The sequence below is a fragment of the Cavenderia fasciculata genome (genome assembly GCF_000203815.1).
Source record: "Cavenderia fasciculata unplaced genomic scaffold Scf_EU5ZYIE01DZOHE-5, whole genome shotgun sequence".
NCBI lineage: Eukaryota > Evosea > Eumycetozoa > Acytosteliales > Cavenderiaceae > Cavenderia > Cavenderia fasciculata.
The window spans coordinates 91781-114370 of record NW_004457644.1 but is presented as its reverse complement, the minus strand read 5'-3'; the positions used below and the strand labels follow the sequence as shown (position 1 = coordinate 114370).

Below are 22590 nucleotides of genomic sequence, written 5' to 3'. Positions count from 1 at the left end.
CCATAAAGGGGAATATCGCCGGTTTTAGCTCAGTGGTAGAGCAGCTGACTGTAGATTGTATCAAAAAGTCATCAGCTGGTCGCTAGTTCAATCCTGGCAAACCGGATACCTTTTGCAGTTTTTTTTTTTTACTCTGGTCGCGATCACGTTATTCTATTGCCATTCGACTCTGCAACTCATTTCCTATCGTTTAAGCTATATTTTAAACCACACAAAGATATTGACAAAATATATTTTTTTTTATGAATTAAATCCATAATATGTTTGATAAATTTAGTAACTTTAAAGTTTGAACCAAATTATTCTACTTTTTTGTGTTTACTCCTTGTTTTTTCCGCCTATGTTCCCTTTGGTGTCTATTATAATATGAATGATCACTCTAACCCATATAGAAGTATTATTCCCAAAGGAAAGTTGTGTTCGAAGAGGGTCTGTCCTCATTGGGTCTGAAAGCACAAAACTGATGAATCCTTTGCCTCTTGGTTTTTTTTGCAAACCCACCACATGATAAAATACTTCGATGAATATGCCCACTGCACACCAAAATATCTTTCATAGCGATAAGTGGGAGAATCGAAAAAAAAAAATCAGTGCACTTGTAGCTGTTCCAGACAAGGCTTAAATATTGATCAGTTGATCACTCCTCAACCATCATCAACCAAGTGAACAACACACATCTTTATTTCTTTCATCAAACAAATACACATCACACTCCGTCAACATGTCAATCTACGAAGAAATTCTTAGAGCTCAAGTATGAATTCATCATCTGACCTACGATACAAACTCAATCGAGTGATCACGTGAAAAACAACACATAACTAACATAAAATTTTCTTCAACATTTATAGGTTCAACAGGTAACTACAAGTGCAACACAACAACTATTGTTTGATTTTAAGGCTCTTTTTTTTTTACTAATATATATCTAATGTTACTTTCTAGGGAAACTTTGGAGGAAGAACAGGACCTTTTGCCTACTTGGCTGCCAAGAAAAAGAAGAAACCAACCAAGGAGATTATCTATGATAATTGGATGGCCTATGAGTTGACCGTCGAAAAGGCTGAATTGTACAAGGCTACCGACAGCAATGGTTTTTCCGACCCATACGTCAGAATTGGAAAGGTAGTCTCTGACGGCCTCTTTTCTAAAAAGTGGGTACTCCAAACCCCATCAGTCTCCAAGACTCTCAACCCAGTCTGGAACTACACCAACGACTTTACTGCCAACATTGGAAAGTGCTCTCAATTGACCCTTCAACTTTGGGACAAAGACGCCTTAAAAGATGACTTCATAGGCAGTGCAACATTTCATCTTCCAACTTCAATAGGTTCATCATTCAGCAAGACCCTCGATATCTTTGATCCAACCACCAACAAGATCATTAATGCCAAGGTTACCTTTTCCATCAAATGTACCGATCAATGTACAAAGGACAAGGTTGAAAATGCTGGTCGTATATCACAAACTTCTTTCTAAAAAAACAAAACAAACAAATGTTTCAAAAGTAAACTATCAAATAAATAATTAAATTATTTAATTAATTTTTAGTTTAAAAAATTTTTTTTTTGTTTTGAAAGATCTTTTTTAAAAATTTAATTTATGATCATTTGAATTCTAAATTAGATAGATAGATAGATAATAACAAAATGTCAACAGATAAAAAGTCAACATTATCAACTCATGTACTTGATACACAAAATGGTTTACCTGCTCAAGGTATCTCTGTTACATTAGAAAAACAAATTAAAGGAGAAGAATATCAAATCATTACAACTCTTTTAACCAATGCTGATGGTAGAGGAAGAGATTTCCCAGAGCTAGAGAATGGACTTTATAGAATCACTTTTAAAACTGGTATGAAAGAAATAGAAAACTTTACATACATATAGTTATTAACTTTTTTTTGATTTACTTTTTTTTTTATAGAGGAATATTTTGTTTCACAAAACATTAAAGAATATTTCTTCCCAAAGGCTAGTATTGATTTTATTGTCAATTCAACTAGACATTATCATGTACCATTATTACTTTCACCATTTGGTTATTCAACTTATCGTGGTAGTTAAATATAATAGATAATATAGATATAATTTATTTAAATAGTAGTACAAATTAGTTTTTCTTTTTCTTTTTATTCTTGTTTTTAGAGATCATGATTTAATTCTTTTAGTTTTTTATCTAAAAGAGATTTGGTATCATTAATCTTTCTTTGTTGTCTAAAGATGATAAAAGCACCAGCAGCAGCTAGGGCAGCACCTGCAACACCACCGACGACACCACCGACAATAGCCTTCCATTTGTCACTTTTAACTGGACAACTACCTTGGGTGTCATAGGAACGTGATTCTGGAGCCTCCAAAAGAGTGGCGTCGAATTGGAAAAAGGTGGTGGTAATGAGTTGGTCAGATTGAATGTTGACCTTTAGGATGGATGATTTGGTGTCGTCGACGAGTGGTTCATTGACAAGATAACCTTGTTCATTGTCAATTTGTGCCACCAATGGGAATCTAGCATAGAATTGTGAATCATCTTTGGTAAATGTCATCCAATGTGCATTCACAGTAGAACCTTGACTATCACTGGTTGTGGCGTATTGGACGGGGATGGTATCACATTCTTCTGGTGAAGTTTCAAGCATGACAGTAAATGCAAGACTGGTAACTGGAATGGCAGAGGTATAAGTTACACCATAGGTATAGGTGTTGGCAGCTACTTGGAATTGAGAATGTCCAACCACGGCAGATGTTGGTTCGGTAGACATTGCAATTTCAACCAATACAGATTTACCACCAAGTGACCAGAAATAGGAACTTGATGAAGCACCTCTAGTTGTATCGACAACCCATTGATCCTTTGGGATAAATGTTTCAGCACCATTTTCAATGACCGATTGCAAGAAAAAGCTAAATGTCTCTAATTGAATCATTGCAGATGAATTACTAAATACTGGTTGAATGGTGGATTGTTTGCTACTACAACCTGGACCAAATGTATTGATAGGACATTGACAAAATCCTAACCCATTACTACAAATGGAAGAGGACGAGGAAGAGTCTGAGTTACCACAATTATCAGGACAAACAACTTGATCAACAAAAGAGAATAATGGGATTTTTTCAGATAGTTGATCATTGACTGAAACTTGAATAGTCTTTGTTCCTTCAGAGTATGGCATGGATGCTACAAGACAAGTAACATAAGAGTGATTGACAGTTTTGACGGTACATGGAATTGATCCATCGTCAATCAAGACACTGACAATAGAAGTATCATTCCAAAGGTCCATACCGGCAATAGTAATGATGGTTTCTTGGTCTGGTAAAACAGCAGTGGCGGAAATGATAAGAGGATTACGGAAAAAGAATTTAGGTGACAATGTATCGTTGCTCAGCAATCCCTTGTTTTCTAGTGAAATGGTAACATTGGATGTTACTCCAGCTTCATGAACACATTCAAACGATTCAAATGGTTCCAATACTCTGATTTGTGTACAATTTGAACCATAAATCTTGACCCAAGTACCTTCCATATCCTTTGGTAAATCACCAAACAAATCTTTACCAGTAATCGTAATTAAACCTCCCAACGTCGATCCTCTAGTTACACTTGTTATATTTGGATTTGCATAAGCAAATTCAACTGTAGTTGTTGGATATGGTATTTGATCATTTATAACTCTATATGTTATATTTCCAATTCCTTGAATATTTGGATTTGTACAACTAAAATCGAAAAAAAAAGAAAAAGAAAATTAAAAATGTGTTAATTCTTTCTTCTATTCTATTTTTTTTGTTTTCTTTTTGTTTTTTTTCTTTACATTAATTTATAATAATTTGATTCAGAATTTAAACAACCAACAGAAGCAATATCACCAATTGAATTGATAAGTTGAATAAGATAAACATCACCCAAATCATTACCATTGATAGTGATTTTTGAATTACTACTAATGGGGAATGGTTCGATAGAAGTGATAACTGGTTGACATGATCTTGGTGCATCTGGTCCAAAATAATTGGTAAATACAGCATTATCAAATAAATAGGTTGGTTTTACATTGTCTGGTTTAAGATTTTGAACGGCACAACATAAAAATGGCCCAGGTAAAGCTCCAGATAATTTTGTATTTCTCAACATTAATGTTGATAAACCTCCATCAATAATATTTGTTGGTACTGTTCCTGTTAAATTTGTAGTTTCTGCTGCACTATAAAAAAAGAAAAAAAAGAAAAATTAATAAAAGAGTTTTCTTTTCTTTTTTTTTAATTTTCTTTCTTTCTTTTCTTTCATACAAATAAGTTAATTTATTGTATCCAATATCAGTTGTTAAAATTCCATTTAAATTTGCATTACCACTAACATGAAGTGTATTCAAAGTTGGAGAGGTAAACAATTGAGTTGGGAGTGTACCACTTAATTGAATATTATTCAAACGTAGCATTGAAAGGTTCATCCAATCTACTTCTTGAATGGATGGGAATGTATGGTTATTGGGAGTGGCAAGACCATAAAGTGATAATGATTTTAATGCGGCTGGTATTCTATAAAAAATTGATAAATCTATACTCAATGTATTTGATTGAATATACAAATAAGCAAGATTTGGACAATCTGCAAAAATGGTAAAATTTAAATATGAATTTGAAGGTTCTAACCATGGTTGAGCAGTTGTTGATTGTAGATGGCTAAATTAAAAATAAATAAATTAAAATTAATAAATTAAAATTAATAAATTAAAATGAATAAATAATATAATAGCTGTTTTTTTTTTGGTTTCATACAAATAAGTTAATTTTGGAGAAAATACAGATTGTTGGATTCTACCAGCCAAACTTTGAGAAGCTGCTCTAACAAAGTGAAAATAGGTTAATGAACCTGGTCTTACCAATGGTACTGAATTGAAACCATTAATAATATGAAGTGTATCCAATGATAACATTGTTGTTAAATCTGTTGTAACATTGATCGATCCTGCAAATGATTGTCTAAATAAAAAAAAATAAATAAATATAATCTTTCTTTTTCTTTTTCTCCTTTTCTTTTTCTTTTTCTATACATACAAGGTTGAAATGGTAGGATGATTTCTAATAGTTGTTAAATTATATAAGTTATGAATTCCATTATAAAGTGACAATGATTTGAGTGATGGAAATTGATCCAAAATGTTTGGTATGGTGGTTGATGTAAAAACTGGGTCAATCGACAAGGCTACAACCGTAGTCTCTGTAGAATCACAAACTACAACAGAGTTTTTAAAAGTTGAACCACATGTTGGTGGACTTGGTTTCCATGGTACTCCCATTGCTGCATCAATTGCATTTAATGCAGCAACTATAAAATAAAAAAAGAGGATAAAAAGAGGATGATAAAAAAGTTAATACAAAGAAAATTGAAGAGAATCTTTACATATATATATATATATATATACCTTGAGTATCTGGTAAAGTTGCATTTACTATTGAAACAATAGTCACTAAAAAGGTGATCAATACTAATCTCTGTTGGTATTTCATCTCTTTTTAATTCTCTATTATCTCTTTTTTTTTTTTTTTTTGTTTTGAATGTAAAAAATAGAATGATCAAAAAGAGATCAAAGAAGAGGAGGAGGAGAAGAAGTTTGTTGCAATGATGATCTTTTAGGAGAGTTGTGGGTAACCATAAGAAATTTCGACCTAGGCTATCGCCCTTTAAAGGGCTCGATTAAAAGAAATCATCGTTCAAGTGTCTTTTCATAAACAAAAAGTTGTTGTGTTGTTAAAAATATCTTTTTTTTTGGTTCTGATATTTATTCCTTTGGCACACCAGATTTATCTTTATAGACCTACTACTGCAATGATAAACATATAGAATGAATCGAATGTATACTCATCACATATATTCTAGAACTACAACTATTATAATCAACTGTCGCATCAAGCACATCAACAAACGCCAGCAACTAACCCTGCTATGAGACCGGAATACGCTTGTCTCTGTCAATGCACGTGCTTACCACTACCCACACCGATGTATCCCAACCACACTCGTCCCTGATCGATCAGGGATGATTAATTAATTAAATAACATTTACAACAAAACAGCCAAAGTAACAAAAAAAAAAGTGAGTTTAATTAAATATATAAAAGACAAGAAAAGATAGAAAGAAATGTCTATAACCAATGAGTTGCCAGACGCCATGAAGGCACGTATCATCAAGCAGTATGGACTGACAGTCGACGAGGCTACCATCCTCGTGGCAGACCCCAGAAATGTATCATATTTCGAAGTTGTCCTCAAACATGGAAAGGGTGGTCGTAGCGCCAAGACCCTTCTCCTATTTATCCTCAACTACAAAACAATCGTAGCCACATCCATCTCGATTGATCGTATGGCCAATGTTATCGACCTCGTCGAAACAGCCTACATCTCGTCAAAGGTTGCCAATGATATTATCGACGAGATGTTGAAAGGTGATGTCCGAGACGCCAAAGAGATCGTCGACAGCCTGGGTGTGTCACAAATCTCTGAGGATAGCATCGATACGATCTGTCTCCAAGTACTCAATGAAAACAAAGATAAAGTCATGGAGTACCGTTCTGGTAAAACACGTCTCTTTCACGAAACAAACCCAAGGCTTAGCAGATACTCAAAGGGTGAACTTACAAAAACATATTGATGCAATTCAATTTTAAATAAAATAAATCGATTTTTGCTTTGTTTTATTTATTTATTTAATTATTTTTTAATTGATTTTTTAAATAAATTAAATTTAATTCTATAGTTTTGTTTGAAACTTTAGGACATTTGTCAAGACCAAGAGAGAATAATTGTTTGGTAGTAAAGGGACAATAATAATTAAAACGATAGTGACCTGGGAAATTATTTTTAAATACCGATCGAATGGGATAGATTGCATGGTTGTGATCTTGGACTTGACCGACCAATTGTTGGAATTGTTGGAATGGAACCTCTTGCATTGGTTGAACGGTTGATAATATACGAGTTACACGTTCCAATTTAACATGTTCTTCATTGATCATATGGTAGATTGGGATTGGAGCATGATGGTGTTTTCTAGTGTAGGATTGGTTGGTGAGTGATAGATTGACGATTGACTGAGACACCCAATCGACTGGTGAAAGGTTGAATACACCACCAGCGTGAATCGTGTTGATGTCGGGACAGGCACCAAGCTCGATCAAACCTTTGAATATCATTCTGACAAAATCGTGGTCATTGTCAATACCAGAGGTCGAGTCACAGTAGATGGTGGCAGGTCTAAACATGCAAACGGGGAATCCACGCTTGTAGGCATATCTAACAATCTGTTCGGCAACCAACTTGGATTGACTGTATCCCGTCATTTGACCGATATGATCGGTTGGTGGGACATCCGACTCTTGGATATCCTTGTCTTGGTAGGCAAAGACTCCCATGGTCGAGATGAATGAAACTGGTTTAATCTTTTCACCGGCAGCTGCCAATTTAAAAATCTCACAGGTTGCTCCGACATTGGTGGCACGTAGATTGGCATATGGTATCACCATATTAACAGTTGCACCATTATGTATAATCAAATCTACACTGTTTGCCAATTCTTTAAATGATTCTTGGTCTCGTAGACCAAGTAGAGTAAGTGACAAGTCACCATTAATTGGTACAACTCTTTCCATTTCCGTTTGATCCAATTTTAATTTATATTTTTCAGTCATTAAACTATACAATTTATCTTGTTGTTCTTTTAAATTAAAAGAATCTTTTGATCTAACCAAACAATAAATTCTACCAACATTTTCTTGACCTAGTAATTGGTGGAGGATAAAACTACCCAAAAACCCAGTTGCACCAGTTAAAAATACATCAATTGGAATGGGTGAATCTACTGGTATTTCTCCAATCTTTTTATCACCAATATCAATTGATTTATCCAATGACATAAATTCTTGATTCCAATTTATACTTTCCATTACTGAATCATTATAATCTTGACAGTTATTATTATTATTAATTAAATTTGATAAATTTGTTAAATTATTATTATTATTTAATATAATTGATGGTGCTATATTTATATTTGCTTTATCTAAAAAAAGAATAAAGTTAATATATAAAAGTCAGTAAACTTTAGAGTATTTAATATTATTTACTATACCTTTTAATAAATTTGATAATCTAATTGCACTTAGAGAATCACCACCAAGTTGAGTAAAACTAAAATCATTTAAATTTCCAACATTTGCCGAATCAATTTGTAAAGTATTTTTTAAATAATCCATCAATGTTGAATTAATATTTTCTTCATTATTATTTGTAGTTGAAATTTGTTGTTGTTGAATATTATTATTATTATTAATTGATAAATCATTATACATATTATCTATATCATTTTTATAATATTTATATAATTTTCCTCTACAAAACTTTCCAGATCCTGTTATCAATTCATTATCTGTTGTCCATTTTGTTAAATCTAATCTTAACATTTTTGGTATTTCATAATTTGCCATCTAAATAAATAAAAATAAATAATTAGATTACTCTGCTTATATTGTTATTTTTCCTTTTGTTTACCTTTTTCTTTAAAGAAATATTAAAAATTTCAGAAGATAATTTTTGTAAAAGTGGTTTGTTTTGATTTAAAATATTTGCTTTTTCAATTCTAATTGATTCTTCTGTTTGATCATTATTATTGTTGTTAGAGTTTACAGCATCCAATAAAGATGATAAACCAAATTCATCCAAAACATGTTTACGAGGAATGATAATAGCAACTAAAAATGTTTTCATTGCATCACCATAAATTAAAATTTGTTCAATTAAATTACTACCCATAAATATATTTTCAATTAATTCTGGTCTAAATATAAATAAATACAATAAAATTAGTATTATATTTTTCTTTTTTTTCTATTTTTTTTTCTATTTATATTTACGCAACAAATTCACCATTTGATAATTTAAAAGCATGTTTTTTACGATCAATAATTTTAACTTTACGACTACCAATTTGTTCAACGATATCACCAGTTTTGAACCAACCATCTTGGAATGATTCAGCAGTAAGTTGAGGATTATTATAATAACCAGTTGTCATTGTCTTTGATTTGACCAATAGCTCACCACGAGGATTTGGTAGATCGGTTGGATAATAACCAAATTCTGGCACTGGATCGATACGAAATTCAATGTCATGTTGAATGTAACCATCTATAAATATACCAATCACTTCACTAAGACCATAAGAATTACTAATACCAACGCCAGGCCAACAATTTTTCATAAATTTCAATACCTCTTCACTTGTTGGTGCTCCACCTGTTACAATCGCCTCTAATCTATCACCCAATACATTTTTAATCTTTTTTAAACATTTTTCTTCACAATATTCTTTTGACTAAAATATAAAAAATAAATATTAATTGATATTGAATATTTTTTTTTGTTTTTTAAATTTCTTACACTTGAAGGATTTAATTTAATAAATTGATCCAATTCATTTTGATAAAGGGAATAGATTAAATTCCAAACTCTTGGAACACCCCAAAAAATGGATGGTCTAATTTTTTGAATGTCATCAAACAAGAGATCCATAGTTCCCGAAAAGATACCAATTCTAGTACCAACGTACAGTTTTTTATGATCAAAACGTCTTTGTGAATGTGAAAGTGTTAGATAACTAATCGATGAGCTTGGATAGGACATGTAAGACTCTGATATTTGTGCATTCCATTCCTTGTCCAATGTGATGACTCCTTTTGGCACACCGGTACTACCAGATGTATAGACCAACGATATGATCTCTTCTGGTTGCATTGGATCGTGTTTATGAGCAGTCTTGCTAGACGAAAATAACTTTTTACCAATCGTCAACATTTCAGCATAGGTTTTGATCTCTATCGTCGATGGAAGTGATTGTCTTAGACTATCCAAACGTTGTTGATTGTATTGTTTAGTGTTACTAGTGTCTTCTAGTACAACCACTAATTTCAATCCATCGTATCGTTTTGAATCGATCAATTCAACGACCTTGCTAGCACAGATATCAATTGACGAGACAATCACACGTGTCTCTGAATTGGATAGAATCTCTCCCATGGCATCAGAGTTGACTTGATGGTGCATTGGTACAACTGGCAAACCATAAAACATACAAGCTATATCTGCCACATACCATTCCGTTCGATTGTTGGCACAGATCGACACAAACGATCGTCTTTGTACAAATTCACGCAACGCTTGTCCAAAATACTCTACCAATTCTTCAAATTGTTCAAACAACATCCACTTGTATTCTCCCAATCCATTTGGATACTTTTCACTAATCTCTACCTTTTCCCTTACTCCAATACATTGTCTTTTTTTATTATCTCTAAATGAATGACTACAAAATAATAGAAATAGAGTATAAGTAAATGTAATATATATATATATATATATATTATTTCTTATTTACCGCATTGAATCATAAGTAGTTTTACCAACATTATCATTTGTCATTTCTCTTTGAGCTTTTGTTTCAAGTGTAAATGAATGAGGTAGGGGAGCAGAGTCTGTGTGTAAGAGTGGAGGTTGTAAATGACCACTAGAGTCTGTTGGCTCTTGTCCTACAAGTTCTCGGTCTTGATTGATATTGGGGTGTTGTTGAAAGTATTTCTGATCTCTTTTGTAGCATTTCTTGCATAGATCTATTCCTGCACACTCTGTACAAACATATCTAGGTTCTCCATGTTTAAAGTTATACGAGCATCCATTACACATAAACATCACCTGTAAAGTCTTTGGTGCTGGTGCCTCTGTCGGTGTTAACTTTGATATCTTTGCTTTAATTGAATCTAATAATGATGACATTCTCTTCTCTTCTTTATATAATATACAAATAAAATTACAACAAATAAACTATATAGTATGTATTAAACCATCATACTATATTGTGAATCAATAATAATAACAATATCTAGAGAATTAGAACAAACTTTGAATAATATTATCTTTTTTTTTTTTTTAAAGGACAAACACCAATTCCGTGAAGAATTAAATAAGAAATTTCTCGAGCCTATTAATAAATATTTATTTATTTATTTAATTAATTAATTATTTACAAATATTACAAATACATTTTAATTTTCTTAGATGATTTGTTTTTTTGATTGGTGTTGGAAGAAGTACAAGTTGACTCAACTTGTCTTGATTATTAAGCATTTGATAAATATTGTGGTATGATCTTGATAACCTTATTTTATCGGTCAATGTAAATAGGTTATTTTGATGGATATAAACCAAGAATCGATGTGATAATGGGAAATCTCTAAATATTTTGTATAACCTTGTCCAATTTAATAAATAATAGTCTGGGTTGTTAATATGAATATTAGTGTCGGATTGACCAACTTTCATAATGTGACAAAGATATTGAAATAAATCCATTGCATTATTTTTGATTGCCAATATAAGGTATTTTGTTTTGTACAAGTACCTATTTGAAGGAACTATATCTAATAATCTTTTAAATGAATCTAATCGATCTTGAAGGAAAATATCTCTATCAAACCAATAAATAAATTGTTGTATTTTTCGACGACGACTTTTGATTGGAAGAGCATTTGATTTGATGATTGATTGTTCAATGTCATTGTAGAGGTATTTTGGATAAATGTATTGTTGTGCAAAAAAATTTGGTCCTCTTTGATTGAAACCACTATTATAGGTTATGATGGTGGTGTTGTTGTTGTTGTTGTTGGTATTGTCTAGTAGGAATTCTGTTGGGTAATAGTTTGGAAGATTTGTCAAGACTATAAACTTTTCAGGTGATACATTTTGGTGACAAAAATGTAAATTCTTTTTAGTGTCGATTGCATATTTTAAATACAAATCAAATAATTCCCAAATCACTTGAATATCATTTCCATTTGCATTGATGACAGCTTGAGTTACCAATTCATCTCGAATGACAATATCAAATGAATCAATGGTGTCTTTGATCAATTGTAACTCTTGTTTGGTAGTGACTTTGTATTTCCTATCAAATAAACTTTTCCAAATTATATTAATAAATTCTTCTCTTGAACCAAAAAGATCCATGATTCTTACCAATACTGGTAAATCATTTGGACTATATCGACTGTTGAAACTTTCAAGCCTTGTCTTTTCCTTGCAACAAGAAATGAGATCATTCTTTGTTTTCTCTGGACGACTGATTAATAATCTTTCCATCATTGTTGCAGTCATTGTAAAACGTGATGAATTTAATAGTAATGAGCAATCCAATCCTTTTGATTCCAAAGTATCCAAAATAATTTCAACTATCCATAATTGATCTGCTGCTGCTGCTGTGGTGCAACAACTAGCAATATAATCCAATTCTTTGGTTTGAGGGGTAACAGTCTTTTCAATGTAATATTGAAGCATGTACTTTGAGTGTCTAGCCTCTTTTATATCCAATCTATTTTCTTTTTTCGGATACTCTTGATAGATTTGTACGAGTTGATCCATCGATGTTACATGTTGTATTATATTTTCAAAGTGTGTTGACAGAAAATACTTGGTTACCGATTCGATATTCCAATTAACAACTTGTTGCCACAATTCTATATCAGAATCGTGTTCATAACGATACTCGTAATCGGAATGATAATCGTAACCAAAAGTAGAAAGTAACAGTTGCATTATTATTGAAATCTTTTCATTATCATTTTGATACGACGACTCTCCAAGAATTCCAATAACCTTTTTCTTTAATTTCTTTACTTGTTCCAAATCCTCTTCCAATTCAAGTAGAATTTGAACCAATTGTTTGATTTTAAAAGATCTCTCTTTTTTATCTGACCATTCCAATCTTGATGAATCGATATCTCTATCTGGATACTTTTCAAAATACAAACGAATAATATCTCGATCGAGACACATCAATATAATCTCTTGTTTAACAATTTGATAAAATTGATCTTCTCTTGAATGTTTATATAAATATCCAATTGCATCTTTTTCATTTATAAGAGTTGATTGTTGTGGTTGTTGAATACAAGAAGAGGAAGAGTTTTGTTGATCATCATATCTAATTTGTTGTGTATTCTTGTCTGTGAATACAGTTTTTAAAAGATCTATATGATTTTCAACGAGTGTATGCTTTGGTATGTTGAGATAGACCAAATGATCTTCAAATGTGATAGTAACTTGAGTATTGTTACATATATATTGCAGAATGTTGAATCTTTGTTTTCTTTTGTTGTTGTTGTCTTTTTCTTTTAGTACAATATAACACATCCATCGTAAATCGATCAACTCTAGTTGTTGATTATTATAAACTAGAGTAAATAGTTCAAGATCATCAAAGAACTCGTATAGTTTATACTTGTCATATTTGTCAAATATGATAGTATCACCACGTTTTAGTTTATATCTTAACAACTCTTTATAACCATTTCGTATAAAGAAATCGATTGATGATTCTTGATAGTTTTTACTCTTTGATGATGGTGATGATAGTAATGGTATATATTTGAATATATAATTTAATAAATATCTATTTCTAAATACTGATGATATAATGATATTATTATTACTACTAATATTATTCATTGTTAAAAAAAGAATGTTTGATAAGAGAAACCCGATTTTACCAAAGTTATCTTTTTCTTGTGCAGAAAAAAAAGATATATTTTTTATTTTTTGTATAGTTTTTAAAGATGGGTTGATTTAAGATGATTAGTTATTAATAACTTTACAAATATCACAAAAACATTATTTAATGTATTTTGGTTTTCTGATTGGTTGTGCATGTAAACTAAATTGACTATCTTTAATAAACATTTGATAAATTTTGTAATATGATCTAGTTTCTCTGACTTTGGTCAAATCTGATAGGTTGTTTTGAAGGATATATAAAACAGATAATTACATACAGATAATAGTAAACTATTGCAATGAAGTATTTTACTTTATTATCAAACAAGAACAAGCTAATCAAGGTAGACCTGATCTACTCAATCAAGGAACTATCTTCTCTCGTCTCTTCTTTAGAAATGTGTACAAGATCGATTTTGAAGTTCAAGTGGATTTATTTGCAAATTTACAACTCTTCCTATTAAAATATACTATCAAAAATTGGCAACAAATTGGCAACAAATTGGCAACAAATTGGCAACAAATTGGCAACAAATTGGCAACAAATTGGCAACAAATTGGCAACAAATTGGCAACAAATTGGCAACAAATTGGCAACAAATTGGCAACAAATTGGCAACAAATTGGCAACAAATTGGCAACAAATTGGCAACAAATTGGCAACAAATTGGCAACAAATTGGCAACAAATTGGCAACAAATTGGCAACAAAGATGGCCCAAAGGAGATTCGAACTCCTGACCTTCGGTTTACAAGACCGACGCTTTGCCGCTAGAGCTATTGGGCCTTCAGGTTTTTCAAAGGTCCATTTACAAATTTATAGGCCTGGCCCGAAAAAAAAAAAAAAAAAAAAAAAAATCGAGAAAATAGTTCAATTTAGAACATAATCATCTTCGGTTTACAAGACCGACGCTCTGCCGCTAGAGCTATTGGGCCTTCAGGTTTTTCAAAGGTCCATTTACAAATTTTTTTCAAAATTTTTTTCACAAGTAATATATTTGTTGACATCGTGCTCCTTTATATTTTGTTCTACTTCATTGATAACTTCGGGAAAGTAGTTGTTGGTTAAATCGACTGCATGTTTAGAACGTTCTTGTAAAATTGGTCTATTAATGTTATTATTGGACATTATTATTATTATATATTTATATTTATTGTGAGGAGAGAATGAATGAATATAATGAATGAATGAGGGTAATGAATTATTTACAACAAAAAGATATTTTGAATTAGCCAGCTCCGTTTATTCCCCCTTGCAAATAATCATCCACAAGGTTTCGATTTGTTGGTCCTTTTTTGACCCTAAAATAGCCCCCTGCCCCCCTAATAATGTGCAAAAGAGTGTTTGGATTGGTTGTACATCATTCTATTGCAATAGAAGAGCGTATGGTCAGCATAACATCATCGAGAACCTGACCACCTACAATGAGAAGCTGCTAATTGTACAAATGGGACCCAACCACAAGTCCAATACGACGCTAGACATGTTCCTAGCACCAGGCCACAGCACAGCCCAATTTGTAAAGGGATCCTGCTCCCAAACCAGCCAAGAAGTGTACCTCTCTGGGTGCTCCGCAATTCACTGCTATTCTAGCAGACTGCCAACATCCAAGTGGAAAGACTGATCTAGAAAACCAACCAAATAGACACCACCATGGATATCACAGCAATCTGCTTTGGCGTCATGCAGACAAGAGTATATGGTATCGAAGAAACGACTTGAGACACGGACGCAACGAACCATTCAACTCGATCGATCTTTGACACTGTATAATAGTAATAGCATGAGAGAAAATGTTAGATATGTGTAATGCATGGCCATCTTGCCCTTCTAAACTGCGACGATGAAAAGAAATAACTGATCTAATTCAATCAATCAATCATCATCATCATCAAGTTTGTAAATACATACAACTATCCAATATTAATCAAACTGTCGCTACCTTCTCACCTCTCTAGACTAGGTATCTAGATCTCGCTACCATCTCTACATGTTGGTCCTTTTTTGACCCTAAAATAGCCCCCTGCCCCCCCTAATAATGTAGAGTTTTAGAAAGACTCTTTATCCTACGTTTACATTTGTTAGTCCACGATCCATCGCTTGATTGACTGTTGATCTGTTCCATGTTGTAATCTAAAGTTTTGAAATTGCGAGTTTCATTGACATTACTTGTGTCCACAATGGCACGTACGGGTACCTTTGCTCTACTATCATCATGACTGTTAACAAATACTTCTCTCTCTTCTTTTTGTATTGGTTTGTTTCTTTGAAGATTGTTATCAATACCATGATCGGTGCTGTAACCTTCACCAAATTTCAACAAAAAAAAAAAATACTTTGAATGGGGGTGCGATCCTTAGAAAGATCATCCCAATCAAGCCATTTGGTGATATAAATAACGACACTCGCCGGTAGCTTTGGTAAAGTACCACACGCACGCCACCAACCAAACGATGTGTTGATCAACCCCCTGCTCCTCTTGATTAAAACAGCTTTTAATCTTTATGTTTATTATCTACCTACCTTCCTACACACACACATTACTTTATATCTGTATCATAGTTATTTAATTATTTATTTATTTTTTAGATAAAGAGTAGAGAGAGAGAGAGAGAGAGAGAAAGAGATAAAGAAAAAGAATGGAATTTAAATCATCATCAATTTCATTCATCATTATGATGATGATGATTATACAAATGTATAATAGTAGTCTTTATGTATTTGGTGGAATAATACCTTGTTCAGCACCATACCCAATTACATTTAACCCTATAGGAAATGTTGACGGTTGCAGTACAGGAAATCCCTTTATATACACTATGAATGGTAACACAATGATTGATGTCAATGTAGCTGGTTGGGATGCGAGCCAAGGACTACGTGCACCCGACAAAATCCTCTATGCAAACCAATTCCACTTTACGTTTAGTCAAGGTGGTAAATACCGTGCCAACTGGACCTACTATGATGCAACCGATGGAACCACCGTTTGTCAGGGAACCAATAACTATCCCATCGACATTACCAAGCCCACCTTTCAAATCGGACATCCCCAATGCCCCTATGGCGCCACCACTGTGTTTTTAACCGACATCCAATTGTTTGTAAGGGTCACCAACAGCAAGAACCAAGTGGATCTCGTCGCCAATCAACCAGTCACAATGTACGACAAGATTGGAAAGTTTGTGGCACAGGGACCAGTAACACTCTGTGATATGGTATATGTCACTCAACCAAAATCAAACAAGATGCCTACCATGGTCATTGTACCACAGTCAGTGTCGTCGCCCGGTACATTGCAAATCGTCAACTTTCAAGATTACACTAGTCTAGTTTTGTATAGTCCAGTAGATCCAACTATGCCATTTGACTATAACACTACCACTGGTGTATTTTATAATATAAAGTCACTCGTTGGTGCATTGACGCTCATGCTAGAGGTTGAATCTCAACAATGTGGTATTCAAAAGGTACCAGTGATCGTCGGTTGGACCAAACCATCAGTCTCTGTTGAATTCAAGACTTTCTTTCCCCAATGTAACTCTACCCACGTACAGGCATTTGTAACGGTTGCAGGTGTCACCAACCTCAAGCTCACGTACGGCGGCAATACTGTCACCTCTCCATTTGCAGTAGATGTTGCAATATTGGATCCTGAAATTGGATGGGAGGATTTAGACACTGGTATTCAAGAGACCAAAACCTACCCTCTCCCCACCAAGGCATTTAACCATCCAACATACACGGTTGTTGAAAACTTGTTTGCTACCCCAATGAACCGGACCAAGTTGAAATTCAACTACAATGGAGACTTTAATAACCTCCGATTCGAATTTGCAACAAACCAACAGCTCAGTACTACTATACTAGGTGACATTGTCATTGACAATATCACCAATACTGTTACACTACCATTTAGCTCGGATGTGGGTCAGACCATCGTCACCTCTATTTGTGACCCCTTTCAAGTCTACATTACATACCAACCCGCCTATGTCATCCCATACGTAGTCTCCAAGACTTGTCTAGACCCCATGGATGTCGTCATTACCAATGCTCACTTGTTCCAATTGCCACTCACCATGACAACAGACGATCAAGGTACAGAAGTCACAATCACCTCTTCCGACACTGGTGTCTTTTACGACGTACCCATTGACCGTCTATGGAAAATGAATGCACTCTATGTAAACTCTACCCTCTTTCCAAGTTTCCAAGAACAATTTAAACCTGCCATTGACATTACTCCCAATGTCACCCTAGCCCTATTCAATGTCACAGGTCAAGATTGTGGTGAAGCTTCTGCAACTGCTGTATTCACCTATAACAACAAAGTCATTGAAACTAGAACCGTACAATATACTTGGCAACAAGTATTAGGTTTCCCAATTAATCAAGAAAGATGTAAAGATTTGGTTAAAGTAATTGCTCCTTGTATGTTTTAAATATAAGTAATCATATTCATTTAAATTAATTTCTTTTTTTTTTTCATAGTACCAAATATAACAATATCAATTGAAAATCAACCACAATGTGTTGAATCTTCTGGAACTATTAGATTTAATTATCCAACAAATGTTGATTATGTTTCTATAAATGGTGAAACTTTGGCAGATATTTCAACATATAATCTTTATCCTGGCAATTATAGTATTATTGCTGGTGGTAGTCAAACTTGTAGTCGTTCCTTTAATCTTACTATTCTTCCAGTTGATCCAAGCAAGTATAATAATTAATTATATTTTATTTTTTATACTTACTATTTCTATTATTTAGATTTTAGTATATTTAAAAAATATATTATTATTACACCACAACAAAAGAATAGTTGTGCTGGAGGAAATGCTCAAATTGAATTGATAAATGCAACCAATACCGATGTGTTTACAAGTTTTTCAATATCAGGAAATGGGGAAGGTGTTCCACCTGGAACTTGGAGTGTTTCATCGAGATTCCCACCATACCTTTTGGACTTTGATCATGCTTATTGTGGTATCGGTCAAGTTTCATTCGTCGTGCCCACTGAACCAATCAATCTACAGTTTACAAAGATACCAACTCATTGTGCATCCACCATAAGCCAAGGTGATGGACAGATCATCCTATTGGGTGAAACCCAAGGACTCGGCTATTCACAAGGTGACTACTACCACATCCCATCCCGAACCTTCAATGGATTGGTAAACCAAACTTATACTTTTTATTTAACCCGTGGAAGTGCTTGTACTTGGACAATTCAAGTTTCTCTTGGAATTGATGGTAAGAAAAAAAAAAAACTAAAAAAAAAAAGAATATTTAATTAATTCTTTTCTTTTTTATTTCTTTTTTTTTCTTTTTTTAGAATATAAATTAATTCCAATAATACAACCAATTAATGGATCTATTTTTGCATTGAATAATGTTACCTTTCCAAATGCCTATGTTGATGTGAGTCAACAAACCAACCCATTATGGCCAAGTGAACCATGGTCCAAATCATACCTTTCACCAATGTCTGCATCGTCCCAAACCAGCGTTTCATTCAACAAGGGGTGTGGCGCAAGTAGCACCTTGTCGTATAATCTCTACAACAATAACAACAAGCCAGAACCAACCGTGATCATACCACCATCATGCAACACACGTCAATCGAGAGTCGTCCTCAACAAAACTTTGACCGACTCTTGGAGAACCATTACCAACGCTGGATTTGTCTTGTCCAACAATGACATTGTCAAAGGCGGTGAGCTATTGAATTTCTATCACAAGGTGACCTTTGAAAGCACTGACCAACCATTCACACCGTATGGAGTCTTTTTCAGCGACGATTTCACCTATGAGGTTGTCAATGCCTCGTGTCCAGGTGCTCACGATGGCAAACTTATCATCCATTCCAAGAATCCATCACTATCATTCTTTTTGATGCTCGGTGAAGGTGACATCTATTTTGCCTTTGACAATGAGACTAGCACGTTCACCGGTCTCTTTGCCTATGACTACCGTTTGGCTGTCATATCCGATACATGCTACGGAGAATTCTCTTTTGATGTTGGTAACAAGGATGCAACCAAACAACCAGCCAAAACCAGTGGTACAGCCATTTGTAATAGTAAAGATACAAAGGCAACTGTTACTATCAGTCAAATCTATGAGTCCGACCCCAACTATGCCCTCAACTATGTTCTCAACGGTGTATTGTATAACCAATCCACCATCGAATTGCCAGCAGGTACTTATACGGGTCACGTCAATGCAAGTACCGACTTTTGTCTAGTTGCCAACCAAACCATCTCGTTCAGCGTCACCAAAAGTCCCATCATAGCCACTCTTACACCAGCCAACTGTAGTGTCCAAGTAGCAATAACAGGTGGAAACTCTGTCAACTATACCATCTCTTTGTTTGACAAGTCACAACAAAACATTATCGAACGTGTTGACGGTCTCTCCAACTATGTATTCTATCAAGTTGATGTTGGTGATTACACTGTCATTGTAACTGATGAAACTGGTTGTCAATCTGATACATTCACTCTTACAGTTGTTCAATGTGGTGATGTTAGTACTGCCACCAAAACCTTCCAAACATCATCATTCTCATCTTTTGTATTTGTATTATTATCTATTTATCTATTTATTTAATGAGGATACAGACCAAGAATCCTTTAACATTAAAGATAACCAATAAATCATCACATTAGTTTGTTTCTTATCCAACTCTGTTTGCTCTTCTCCCTTTAGAGCAAAATCGTGATTATAAAAAAAGTATGCATGTATTTTACTCAAGATACACAGCAATATTTATTTTTTTATATATTTATTCATCATAAGATTTATAGATTTGTTCCATTTTGGTGATCGAGAAAGTATAATAATTGTTTGCAATATGAATTGGTTTCTTGTACTATTCGATCTTGTGATGAGAATACTTTATCCACAATACCTTGCAACTCTTGAAATGTAATAGAGGATATTTGATCCGTAACGGATGGATGTGTTATTGGTAATCGAAATTGTTTTAACCTTTTACAATGCATTGTGATTGAAAAATGGATATGTGGATAAAAAAGATTCCCAATCTTTGCCAAGATTTTCAATCTCTTCTCTCATGTGTATGTTTAACTTGGGCTTGATACACATATCTCTTTTGAACGATTTGTGGATTGCTCTTTCAACTTGGAAAGCGAGTTCTCCTAATATCAAAAAATTGGTATTGTTGCTGTATTTGTTGATATGTTTTTCATCTCTTGTGTGGGTTGTGCGTTGGATCGCTGCGCTCCCAAAAAAGTTTACAAGCATTCGCCCTTGCAGGGCTCATTATATATTAAATAAGTTAAAATAGTTAATTTATTTTAGAAATATATATTTTTATTGAATTTTATTATTTTTGAGAATTAATTATTAACTTTTAATATTTTGGATAGAAATCATAAAGGTTAAAAAAGTTAAAATTATTTTGGAAAAATAAAAATATATTGGATTGATTTTAGATATTGGATTATAAATTCATAATTCTAACTTTATAATTTGGATAGAAAATTTGATATAAATTATTTTCTTTCCAATATATATAAAATGGAAAACTTAATACTTGGACTAAACTTGGAAAATAATTTCAACTTGGAAACATTATAAAAAATGTGCTACCAGTGTACATCCAATAATAATTACCAAGACATTATTAAATATATCAAGCAATACTTTGTGAAATTTCATGATACACCAAATATTGATGTTTATTCCAAAGGGAATGGATGGAGAACAAAGATTTATTTAATTGGCATATGAAGATGCTAAAAAACAATTCTTTTTAAATTCATTGGTGTGTAAAGTAAATGGAAATGACAATCAAATAAGAAAATGGTTCTTTGATGTTGATTGTGAAAGATATTCTACTACAATGGATCCAAAAAAACCAAAAGTATTTATAGAAAACCAAATAAAATATGTAAATATGTTTCATGGATTTAAATTTACTGATAGAAAAGAGTTTGACAAAAAAATGGTAGATCCAATTGCAGAAGCAATGGCAAAGGAAGGAGTAGAATTTCTTTGGAATCACATTGATATTGTCCTTTGTTCAAACAACCAAGAAGAGTATAAATATTTAAAAGGTCATACCGCCAAGGTTGTATCTGGAAAGAAACAATGGTTTATCTAAGAGGTGTACAAGGTGCAGGAAAGTCCTCTTTCATAGAGATAATTATTGCTTCTATTGGACACAATGTAGTTTATACTTCATCTGATCCAAATATTTGTCTTCCAAATGCACACAATGAAGATATTGTTGGTAAAACAGTAATTGTATTTGAAGAGATTCCAGTCAAATCTAGTAATGATTGGAATCAATTTTCAAGTGCACAAAAGCACTTTATTACTGGTAAAACAATAAAGATTAATCCAAAACATAAAAACCAATACTTTATACCCAACATGATTAGTGGATAGACAACACTCTCTTTCGGCCTTTGGTTTCTCTTCTTGTTCAATAAACTCGTTGAACAGCCTACGAAAGGATACCTTTGGCTCTTCTGCTCGGTCACCGTCGATTGTGTAGATCGGGGCAGATAGGAAATGATTACGCAGATTCTTGGCCGAATGGCAGTAGTCATAAATGTGAAAGTATGTATAACCAAGATCTTGGAGCGATTGTGCAATCGTATTTATAACATCATATCCATCAGATGTTCCGCCTACGACATTGAAATTGTATTTTTTGCATTCTTCAATGACAGTTGCAAGATATTGAATGAACTCTTCATAGTACCATTGGCCATTGGAGACCTCGTCAAGTTGAATGATATCTTCCCATCCAATGTAAATAAAAAAACTTGCATGACTTTGGTTGTGTCGTCCATTATATTACTTTTACTTAATATATAATAATAATAGATAAATAAAAAATACACACAGCAAGAACAAGCTAACGGATACAAAAGACGGTTTTTTTTTTATTTTTGTTAAATAATAAACTTTTGGTTGCGATTTTAATATTTATTAATTTATTTCTAC

The 22590-nt window shown here is 33.1% G+C and overlaps 10 protein-coding genes and 2 non-coding genes across 12 annotated transcripts; 6 read left to right on the top strand and 6 right to left on the bottom strand.

Moving 5' to 3' along the window:
• The first annotated feature begins 18 nt into the window (after positions 1-18).
• Positions 19-106, top strand: DFA_09194. Its single transcript is given in 2 exon segments — positions 19-55; positions 70-106. It is a non-coding gene; the product is annotated as a tRNA-Tyr (tRNA).
• Positions 107-721: 615 nt separating this feature from the next.
• On the top strand, positions 722-1479 carry DFA_09193 (uncharacterized protein; the record flags this gene model as incomplete). The annotated part of the gene is made up of 2 exons (XM_004352567.1): positions 722-754; positions 946-1479. 2 exons carry the CDS (start codon positions 722-724, stop codon positions 1477-1479), a joined length of 567 nt encoding a protein of 188 aa, XP_004352619.1.
• A 170-nt stretch (positions 1480-1649) lies between these two features.
• Positions 1650-2069, top strand: DFA_09192 (uncharacterized protein; the record flags this gene model as incomplete). Its single annotated transcript, XM_004352566.1, has 2 exons — positions 1650-1857; positions 1930-2069. The coding sequence occupies 2 exons, from the start codon at positions 1650-1652 to the stop codon at positions 2067-2069; spliced, it is 348 nt and encodes a 115-aa protein (XP_004352618.1).
• Positions 2070-2146: 77 nt separating this feature from the next.
• On the bottom strand, positions 2147-5516 carry DFA_09191 (uncharacterized protein; the record flags this gene model as incomplete). The annotated part of the gene is made up of 7 exons (XM_004352565.1): positions 2147-3725; positions 3821-4210; positions 4296-4544; positions 4593-4688; positions 4785-4988; positions 5064-5334; positions 5432-5516. 7 exons carry the CDS (start codon positions 5514-5516, stop codon positions 2147-2149), a joined length of 2874 nt encoding a protein of 957 aa, XP_004352617.1.
• A 632-nt stretch (positions 5517-6148) lies between these two features.
• Positions 6149-6658, top strand: DFA_09190 (uncharacterized protein; the record flags this gene model as incomplete). Its single annotated transcript, XM_004352564.1, has 1 exon — positions 6149-6658. The coding sequence occupies one exon, from the start codon at positions 6149-6151 to the stop codon at positions 6656-6658; it is 510 nt and encodes a 169-aa protein (XP_004352616.1).
• Positions 6659-6713: 55 nt separating this feature from the next.
• DFA_09189 (uncharacterized protein) lies at positions 6714-10830 on the bottom strand (the record flags this gene model as incomplete). The annotated part of the gene is made up of 6 exons (XM_004352563.1): positions 6714-8065; positions 8135-8489; positions 8554-8839; positions 8916-9376; positions 9442-10363; positions 10436-10830. The coding sequence occupies 6 exons, from the start codon at positions 10828-10830 to the stop codon at positions 6714-6716; spliced, it is 3771 nt and encodes a 1256-aa protein (XP_004352615.1).
• A 243-nt stretch (positions 10831-11073) lies between these two features.
• On the bottom strand, positions 11074-13557 carry DFA_09188 (uncharacterized protein; the record flags this gene model as incomplete). Its single annotated transcript, XM_004352562.1, has 1 exon — positions 11074-13557. The coding sequence occupies one exon, from the start codon at positions 13555-13557 to the stop codon at positions 11074-11076; it is 2484 nt and encodes an 827-aa protein (XP_004352614.1).
• A 468-nt stretch (positions 13558-14025) lies between these two features.
• DFA_09186 (uncharacterized protein) lies at positions 14026-14730 on the bottom strand (the record flags this gene model as incomplete). Its single annotated transcript, XM_004352561.1, has 2 exons — positions 14026-14059; positions 14564-14730. 2 exons carry the CDS (start codon positions 14728-14730, stop codon positions 14026-14028), a joined length of 201 nt encoding a protein of 66 aa, XP_004352613.1.
• DFA_09187 lies at positions 14316-14388 on the bottom strand. The gene has a single exon. It is a non-coding gene; the product is annotated as a tRNA-Thr (tRNA).
• Positions 14731-16241: 1511 nt separating the features above from the next.
• On the top strand, positions 16242-20266 carry DFA_09185 (uncharacterized protein; the record flags this gene model as incomplete). Its single annotated transcript, XM_004352560.1, has 5 exons — positions 16242-18036; positions 18097-18325; positions 18386-18861; positions 18944-20190; positions 20225-20266. 5 exons carry the CDS (start codon positions 16242-16244, stop codon positions 20264-20266), a joined length of 3789 nt encoding a protein of 1262 aa, XP_004352612.1.
• A 1314-nt stretch (positions 20267-21580) lies between these two features.
• On the top strand, positions 21581-21739 carry DFA_09184 (uncharacterized protein; the record flags this gene model as incomplete). The annotated part of the gene is made up of 1 exon (XM_004352559.1): positions 21581-21739. One exon carries the CDS (start codon positions 21581-21583, stop codon positions 21737-21739), a length of 159 nt encoding a protein of 52 aa, XP_004352611.1.
• A 70-nt stretch (positions 21740-21809) lies between these two features.
• DFA_09183 (uncharacterized protein) lies at positions 21810-22436 on the bottom strand (the record flags this gene model as incomplete). Its single annotated transcript, XM_004352558.1, has 3 exons — positions 21810-21907; positions 21957-22362; positions 22410-22436. The coding sequence occupies 3 exons, from the start codon at positions 22434-22436 to the stop codon at positions 21810-21812; spliced, it is 531 nt and encodes a 176-aa protein (XP_004352610.1).
• Between the last annotated feature and the right edge of the window lie 154 nt (positions 22437-22590).